This window comes from Rhipicephalus sanguineus, chromosome 5 (assembly GCF_013339695.2).
Source record: "Rhipicephalus sanguineus isolate Rsan-2018 chromosome 5, BIME_Rsan_1.4, whole genome shotgun sequence".
NCBI classification, from domain to species: domain Eukaryota; kingdom Metazoa; phylum Arthropoda; class Arachnida; order Ixodida; family Ixodidae; genus Rhipicephalus; species Rhipicephalus sanguineus.
This window is the reverse complement of record NC_051180.1, coordinates 163,410,609-163,420,199: the sequence shown is the minus strand read 5'-3', so window position 1 is coordinate 163,420,199 and position 9,591 is coordinate 163,410,609. Positions and strand designations below refer to the sequence as shown.

Below are 9,591 nucleotides of genomic sequence, written 5' to 3'. Positions count from 1 at the left end.
GCACAGAATTGCCGAAATATATAATGCGGCCCGAGCTATACTTTCGTGTCAGGATATCAAGTGCCAGTGCATTGTCTTGGTTTTGTCGAGGTCAGACTACTTGCGGAAAAGCTGCGCCTCACCGTCATTATTGATCTAGTTCGCCGTACGTTCCAGGCAGGATGGCATTAAGCCCGTAACGTTGGCCATAACATTGACCATAACAATGACCACAAAGAAGCCGCTATTTATCACTTATCAGTTGTAATCCTGGCTTTTTCACAAGGCTCGCAGTAAAAATAAGAAATACGTGAACACTTGTTCTTGTTTGGTGCATATATAGGGTGTGGTGCTTGGGCATACGAAAGTCTGCTTCCAAGGTTTAAATTTCTCTCACATACAACACAGACAACATAATGCTTATCTTCATTGCGCTGTTGCGGTTCATGATTTGTTGCTATGCAGGTGAGTTAGTGCATTTGTGTTTTAGTGTACGATGTTTAAATTTTCCTCAGTCTGGTTTTTAAAATGACGATGATTTAATGTGACTACTATTTAATTATTACTGTATATAAATCAATATTACGATAGAGACGCCGTTTTCGCACTTCTTAGTGCACTTCGTTATTATTGGTTAGCGATGTTGTAGAGAAATTTAAGAACATGTGCGCGCCGACACTGAGTCCATAATATTTTTCAAGAAGGCGTTGCTGCTATGCAGGAAGGTCTTGTTTTTCGTAATTTCTTGAAATGTTTTCTCATCATCACCAAAATCCTAATTACTTCATTGATATCACATAAAAAGTCACAGTTCGCCGCAACAACAATAACAATAATAATAATAATAATAATAATAATAATAATAATAATAATAATAATAATAATAATAATAATAATAATAATAATAATAATAATAATAATAATAATAATATTAATATTACCTGGGGTTTTACATGCCAAAACCATGATAGGATTATGAGCACGCCATAATAGAGTGCTCGGAAAATTTTGACTGTCTGCAGTTCAATAACGTGCTCTGGCATTGCGAAGTACATGCAAACTAGCATATCGCCGCCATTTAAATGCGACTGCTGCGGCCAGAATTGAACCATGAGATTCAGGTCAGCAGCTGAGCGCCATAACCATTGTACCACCGAGGCGGACAAGTTTCGCTGCAAGGGTGAAGCAGTGTATGGGATCGCAATAAACTGGAATGGTACACTACAGTAGTGCGGCCAGGCATATTGTTGCGGGGAGGAGGGAGGGGGGCTTCAACCATAGCTTGCGTGTTAGTGAGTGCGTTTGTATGCGTGCGTGTGTACATAAACATGCAAAATTTAAAACTTTCGGGGGGAGGGGCGGTTGAACCCCAAATATGACACTCGAAGAAAGGCTAGCCGCTCACTCCTTTAGTAAACGCTGCCGCTGCAGCGAGCGAAGTGACCTTCATGCAATCTATGGCTACAGAGCTACCGTTTGCGATGAGAGCAGAACACGTACGAATGTTTTTTGTCACCTGCTCAATGTTCTAGAGATACACGCGGCAATAGTGACCGCGTCCTGCCATTCAAAGTCCGCATTTCCTTCCAGAGATACGCGGCCCCCTGTCTGGCGCTTCCCCATGTGCCTTTCGCAGAAAGAAAGTCAGGCGCGGCGTTTCCTCTCTGCTTGACGTCAGAGAGGAAACGACAGAGAGGATCTACGCAATCCTCGGTCGTTTTAGTTCTGACACACGACGCGCGAGGCGAAGTTATCGATTTCGAATTCGTACCGAAGATCACGTCTGCTCCGACAACAACGCCAAAAACTCCTCCTGAGTGTCCATAACAAATCAAAAGACACTTAGACGAAAGAATTAGCGGCGAATTCAATCAAGCGTCGAAAAAAAACCCTTCGGTTTCCCCAAAACCAAGGGATACTCAATTTAGCCAAGAATTCGTATTATTTCCGTGAAGGTCTTATGATTTCATTTGCCAGTGCAACTACTAAGAAGAAAAATTCGGCAGATCCCACGTACCATGGGAGTCGACGTTATGCGAAGCATGCGGTGGGTAGGTGACTGTGGCCTAACTTTTTTTTACTGAGCGACACGTTACAAAATGCCGCTAAATATTTGTATATATTTTATACGCACACATATATATGTTGAATAGCTGCATATGTGTTATATAAGCAGATGTTTACGGTTGGGTAACGCTGCCAATGACAACGCGGGTATTACCAACACCACAAGCGGTAAGCTGATATGTAGTGCTTATACGTGTCCCGAGAACGCACGCGCGTTTCACGAACCCGTGTGCATGTGTGCAAGAAGTTCTTGACAGTTCTTGAACAAGGGCATCATCACCGGGATCAGTGAGCACCAGCAGCTGGTCATGACTTGCTGTAGAATCCGGTCGTGACCGTGGTGAAGAAGGGTCCATATGTATTGAAGTATGTGGTATAGTAGAGCTGTTGGAATTCGTGGATGCCTCGGTCATTTCATCGACAAATTGTCTGTCGACAAGGCCGGCGACATGTCGAAGAATAATTAAAATATTATGCAAGTAAGTTTCGTTTCTACTTACAAGCTCAAAGGTATTCTCAGGCTTTTATGATGACGAAGAAAACTGAAATATTGCTAACTCCTTATTTGAGTGAGCTTCTGGATGGATGGATGGATGGATGGATGGATGGATGGATGGATGGATGGATGGATGGATGGATGGATGGATGGATGGATGGATGGATAGATGGGTGGATGGATGAATAACTTTACTGAGATCCTTCGGTGCACGTGATTAGCACGCAGCGGGTCGCTCTCACGTCGCGTTTATGGCGAACAACTAAATAGCGTCCCAACCACAACGATATAGTAGTGAACGCATTCGTCCGTCGTCAGAAGTAGACATACGGCTGAAGCGCGTCGGATACTTAAAAATTCATCATCCTGTATTTCTCCGCACTCGCTTGTGCTCACGTACATTCCTGAATGTGGGCCACAGTTTGGGCCACGCATGCAATCTGGTTGCTATAGATTAGGTGTAAAAAAGCTGCAACACATACGGTAGGCTGCAATAATTTTGCTGACCTCGCTGCTGATGTATTTCTTGGCTGGCAGTTCCAGCACATCACGTTGTAATGATTGGCTCGGCAGTTACGCAGCGCCGTAGTGGTTTCCTTGAATCCACTGTAGCTGCTGGTTAACCTAACCTGCGCAGTAGTTGGTCCCAAAAGGCTACTGAACATTTTTAAGAGTGCTGAAGGTGCTACGAGAAGGTCGACGACGCAGAGTAAAGAATACTAATGCACGATAACCACGTTCTGCAAGCAAAAAACGCACGTCTCGTGATAATTGTCTGAAGCGGAACATCAATTTACCATTTGTTAATTAGGCTAGGCTTGTTATTTCAAGTTCTTAGCATTGACTTTTTGCCGCAGTGGTCGGAGCTGTTTTGTCATATTGTCACTGGTATTTGTCATATTGTCACGTGGCCGCAACGGTGATGAAGGCTCCAGCAGGACCAGGAAATACGAAACTCTTTATTTGGGCGAACTTGTGCCCAGAGAGTAAAGGTCAAGTAAAAACAATTCAAGCTGTACACTGATAGCGACGAATAACAGCATCGGCCATTCGAGTAATCTACTCATATATGTGAAATGCGTCGGCTTTTCACATGTCTTATCGAACTTTCACCGGGGTTAGTTCCAGAATAAACTGTATTCGCGTGTGGCGCGCGGTCTTACCGGTTGAATATAAAAGATTCTGTAAGGTTCTCAGACACTCGGGCGCGGTTTGCGCAAGGCAGTGGTTGTACTAGATAGAAACCAGTTACATAAAACTATAAGAAGTGCGCGGGGCATCCCCCTCCCTGAAAAAGCATCGCCCCTATGTTTATAACACAACATGAGAGGGGAAAATATGCATGCACAAGGAAAGAACAATAGATAAAGCAAGAATTATAGTACAGAGGTTCGCCACTTCGTATAAAACAGTTTGAAGAGAGCGACATGGACAACTTCAGGTCGTGTGTGGTGCCGCTGAGATTTCCTAATGCCGTCCGGGAGACCCTCGCAGTCCAGCAGGCCAAGGCTTCTGAGTACCTTGTAGAGCCCGAAGTAACGTCGACGAAGCTTTTGCTGAGTCCACGTCGGAATATCGGTATCCAGAGCCAAACAAGGTCGGCGGGTTGGTATTCCACGTTGCGTCGACGAAGACTACAGTGACGGCTGTCAACCCTCAGCTGGTTCTTGGTACGCAGGCGGCCGAGCTGCCAGCTTCTCCGGCAGGCTGCAGGTAAATAGCGACGTCCATAGTTTCTATGTCAGTGAAGTTCGGCGGCATAGAGTCGAGCGTCGTTGCCGGTTTCCTTCTGTAACCTCTTCAGTCGCAAAAAACTTTCTGGTCAATTTATTTCAATCTTCTCTATTTTCCTCTTGAGCGTACAAGAAAACGGGAAAAATTTATTTCGGATGCACAGTGAAAAAACTGGCGAAATTTGGCTGTCCCTAAACGGGGCCTCTGGATCGTAACAGCTGTGGAAGTCCACAAAGCAGTTTCTGTTCTGAAGGCAAAGGAAAACATCACGTTTTGATGAATGCACTCTAGATTTCGCTCCACACTCTGTTTTTTCTGCATTTACTGTTTCCTCCAAGATTAGGGTATTCAGGGAAGTGTTTTGGCATGTCTTATCGCGTTTTCGCGCGGTAACAGAGTGATGTTGCGCTTCTAACGGCCAGTCGGCCTTTGTCCTCTTTCGTTTTCTTCTTCGCTTGCTCCTCTTTTACGTGGTCTGTTGGAAAGAGCGCGCGACGCTTGAACGAAGGAGGTTGCAGTGTTCCTTTTGTATTTTGAGTTCAGGTCAAGCCTGAGTTTTCAAGACCATTACTTGCTGTTAAATTTCATCCACTCATTACAACACGCCTATCCAAAACTGTGCGACCATGCGGACAGTCGACTTTCTTGTGCGCAATAAAATGTGGTAGTAGGACACAAAGCGGCCGATTAAATCTACTCCGGCCATGAACTTGTGGAACTTAGTAATCCTGTCTAGTAGATTCACCTTCACCTTCTACTTTCCGTCCTTCGACCACCTCTAACTACAACCTTCTGTCATATTTTATTACGAAAAATTATCTAAAAATGCGGACCCTCTCATTCTGCACTTTTCGGGACCCCTTCTTCGGGGCGTCGTGCAATTTGAGGCATCTTGTTCGCCGCTGCTGCCCTTACTCTCACCTTCTGTATGGCTGCCGTTGTAAGCATCATTGCCAATTACCTCGGGATTATCAGAATGTGAAAGATCGGCATCGTCCTTGCTTGCTTGCCTAAAACTTTAATTTTGGCTCCCACCCACTATTGGGAATTCGCTATGAAAGGAGTGGCCAATATAAGGGTGGAATACATAATTTAGACGAAAGAAAAAGTACTAGTTGGTCGTCTAGGGTATATAAAAAATTGAAGAATGATTAGTTGATCTTCCAATAAAAATAATGATAGGACAATAATATGGAATACTACCAAAGAGCGACAAGAAGTCCCAAGTACCAAATTTTCAGTTGGAATAAATTCCTGCAGGAGCTATTGCATTTCTTCTGCAGTCTGGTGCTTTCCTGTCATTGATAGCGTTGCAATTTAAACAACTGTTAACCGCACTTTACAAGGCAGAATATGCATAAAAATTGATTACAGCTCGATTGGAGACCCTTCAGTAGTGCTGTCACGCATACTGGGTAAGGTGAAACAATGAGAACCACAAGAAAAAACAAATTACTCGCCGCGATGACGAAGAAGTTGACATTTGGTGGGAAACGCCATTTTCAAACCTACCGTGCATCACGGATGCATGACGTGGAGCACCCTCTCGTTGTGCTTAAGTAAAGTAATGCTCTCCGGGACAGAACTCCCAGTTGAAGATAAAAAATATTTGCTTCAGAATCAGCTACGCTAGCTCGAACAAATAACCCCAAATGTGGTCACGGGGACTAAAGAGGATAGAGCAACTTGTGTGGCATCATCTGCATCGTTTCTTGTATGGCTGTGTTGAACTTGGTCACGGACGGAATAATGGCATACCACGCATTGTGTTCGACGTCGACGTACATAGCGAGCACTTAGGAGAGGGTTTTATTTTTGACGCGTGGTGAGGACATTAGTCCGCGGATGGTACGCAGTTGTCTATCAGTGAGCAGTGTGGCTGTATTTCAAGATTGCTTGCGCTAGGTCTGCCGTAAACGCCGTACCCCTGTCGGTGATAAGGATTTCTGGGGCACCTTGAAGCAGTAGCATCATCTCGACAAAAAACTTGGCTACCTAGACGGCACTACCTTTGGGCTAGGGCCCTGGTATCGGCCTAGCGGGTGACGTAGTCCGTAGCTACGACGATCCATTTGTTACCGGACGTTGACGTCGAAGATGGCACCAGCTATTCCACCCAGATCTGCTGGAAAGGTCGACAAGGTGGAGGAATTGGCTGAAGAAGTTGGGCTAACCTTGTCCGTGGTGTTTTGCGTTGCTGGCAGTCCCTCCATGTCCTCAGGTGACACATGCGATGTTGGCGGTAAGCGTGGCCAGTAGTATTTTCTAGTATTCTCGCGAGCATGCTGCGAAATCTGCGATGGCCAGCCATCGTGTCGTCGTGCAGGGCCTGCAGAACTCTGGTCGCAGTGCCGAAGGTGCAACTACAAGGTAGTCGGCTCACGCCGACGAAAATTTCTTCTTTAGGAGGACAGTCGTTTTCCAAGAAAAATGACGCCAATTCTCGCCTGAATACTTCAGGCACAACGGTGGTGCTGCCTTGCAAGTCCTCTGCCTGGCTTCCGAGTAGCTTCGCTGTTCGGCGAAGTGCTCGGCACCTATGGGTCCCGAGAAGCTGTCGTCGTCGAGGTGTTCATGCGACAGCAGGTAAACAGGTGCGCGGGACAGGCAGTGGGCGTCAGATTGCTTTCGACCGCTCTTGTACACCACTTCGATGTCGAATTCCTGAAGTCTAAGGCACCACCATAAGAAGCGCCTTGAAGGGTCCTTCAAGTTTGCTAGCCAGCACAAGGCTCGGTGGCCTCTAATGACCTTCAAAGGTCTGCCTCATAGTAGGGGCAAACTCTGATGCAGCCCAAATGATGGGAAGACACTCTACTTCCGTCATCGAATAATTTGCTTCGGCCTTTGACAGCGACCGGCTGGCGTAAGGAATGACCCTTTTTCGACGTTATGTTCGTTGTGCAAGTTCGGCGCGAAGTCCTACGCAGCTTGCGTCGGTGTGTATTTGTGTATCGTCGTCTTCGTCGAAATGCGCAAGTACTGGCCGCTACTACAAACGTCGTGTCAGCGATCGGAATCCTTCTTGCTGCGGCGGTTCACTCTTAAACTCGACGTTGCTCTTGGTCAGGTTAGTAAGTGGCTCGGTGATGCGGGAAATGTTTCTCACGAACCGCCTGTCGTGACACAAGCCGAGGAATCGACGCATGACCTTTTTGTTGGCGGGTGGCGGGAATGTAGGAATGGAGGCTGTCTTCTAGGGTACGGACGAACTCCAGACTTGCTAATCACGCGGCCCAAGAACCAGAGCTCCTCGTATTCGAAGCGGCACTTTTCAAGCGTCAGGCTGGGTAGGGAGGTCATGATTGCTTGACGTATCTTTTCAAGGCGTCGGAGATGTTCATCAAAGCTGGGGGCGAAAAGGACGACATCATCGAAGCGGTCAAGACAAATTTGCCGCTTTAATCCAGCCAGCATGGTGCGCATAACGCTCTGGAGCATCGCAGGTGCCGAGCAAAGACCAAATGACATGACCTTGAACTCGAACAGACTGACCGGTGCTATAAAGGCCATCTTCTCAGGGTCCCTCTCATTGACTTCAGTTTGACAATAGACCTTATTGCGATCCATCGAACAAAATAAATTGGTGTTATAAAGTCAATCCAACGTGCCGTCTGTCCGTGCGAGCGGATATACGTCCTTGTTTGTAATTTTGTTCACGTGGTGCTACTCGACACAGAAACTCATAGTTTCATCCTTCTTCACCAAGGCAACCGGTGATTCCCACGTACTCTTCGTAGGCTGTGTAGCGAAGCGTTCGAACTTGATAATGGGTCGTCACACTCGGACGACCACGACTTTAGGGGTCCGTTACCTCCAAGGAGCTTAGTCAGCGGTGATATGATGGTGGCAAAGTTTCGTATGAAGCGTCGAAAGTACGAACACAGTCCTACGAAACTGCGCAGTTCTTTGACGGACGTAGGTTTGGGAAATTCGGCCACGGCCCGAAGCTTGGTCGGATCGGGAAGGATTCTGTCCTTGGACACGACGTAGCCGAGGATTGTCAGTTGCCGTGCTGCAAATCGGCACTTCTTCAGATTCAGTTGGAGGCCGGCGTTGCGCAAACGCGTCAAAAGATGCCGCAGACGTTGGAGATGCGTGGAGAAGTCCGGAGCGAAAACCACGACGTCGTCAAGGTAACACAAGCACGTGTGCCATTTCAAGTTGCGCAGAACGGTGTCCATCATGCGCTCGAAGGTCGCGGGCGCATTACACAGACCAAACGGCATGACGTTGAACTCGTACAAGCCGTCGGGCGTGACAAAGGCTGTCTTCGGTCGAGCGTCATCCGCCATGGACACTTGCCAGTACCCCGAGCGCAGATCAAGAGATGAAGAGAATTCGGCTCCTTGCAGGCTGTCAATCGCGTCGTCGATTCGCGGCAGCGGATAAACATCCTTGCGAGTGATCTTGTTGAGCCGTCGGTAGTCCACACAGAACCGCACGGAACCGTCCTTCTTCGCAACGAGAACAACGGGAGACGCCCATGGGCTGTCCGAGGGCCGAATAACGTCGCGTCGAAGCATATCGTCGACTTGCTCATTAATGACCCGACGTTCTGCGGGAGACACGCGATATGGACGTTGCCGCAGTGGTGGTTGGGCGCCAATGTCGATGCGATGCGTAACAACGGAAGTGCGGCCAAGAGAAGTTTGCCCGATATCGAAAGAAGAACGAAATTCTACCAGCAGGCAGAGAAGTTGGGAACGCTGGACCGATGTGAGGTTGTCAGCAATGGAGGACCTAAACACATCAGCAGGTGACGAATCGGACGTGGAAACAGCACTCAGCGTACGGGAACTGGGACAGTGCGTGTCGTCGGGTGCGTCCATAAATTGTGCGTCTTCGAGGGGTTCCACTCTGCCGAGACATTCCCCTCGCACCAAAGTAACAATGAACGGGGATGGGTTGGTCACAAAAACATCCGTGTCGCCCTGGGTGATTTCCACGGTCGCAAATGGCACCAGCAAGCCTTTCCTAGTGAAAACGCGGTCACATGGAGAAAGGAGTGCGACGGCGTCGCAGAGACCGGTGCAATAGACTGACACAGCCGTTGACGAATTTGCAGCAACTGTGATGTCGTCTTTGACGATTGCCTTGGTCGCAGCCGATGAACTGTCTGCCGGCGTCAAATTTGAGAATGGTGAGAGCTCTATTTCGGCTGGTGCGCAATGAATGACGGCGTCGTGGCGGGCGAGAAAATCCCATCCCAGGATGACGTCGTGAGAGCATGAAGAAATTATAATGAATTCGACGGCGTACAGAGCGTCCTGAATGATGACGCGGGCGGTGCATACCGCCGTCGGGTGAATACT

At 47.6% G+C, this 9,591-nt stretch overlaps 1 protein-coding gene across 1 annotated transcript in view; it reads left to right on the top strand.

Annotated features, from left to right (window-relative positions):
• Positions 1-332: 332 nt before the first annotated feature.
• LOC119394394 (venom metalloproteinase antarease-like TtrivMP_A) overlaps positions 333-9,591 on the top strand; it is a 127,432-nt gene continuing 118,173 nt past the window's right edge. The window contains exon 1 of the mRNA XM_037661692.2: positions 333-444. Coding sequence (XP_037517620.1) covers positions 396-444 — 49 coding nt within the window. The 5' untranslated portion in view covers positions 333-395. The remainder of the gene's footprint in view (positions 445-9,591) is intronic.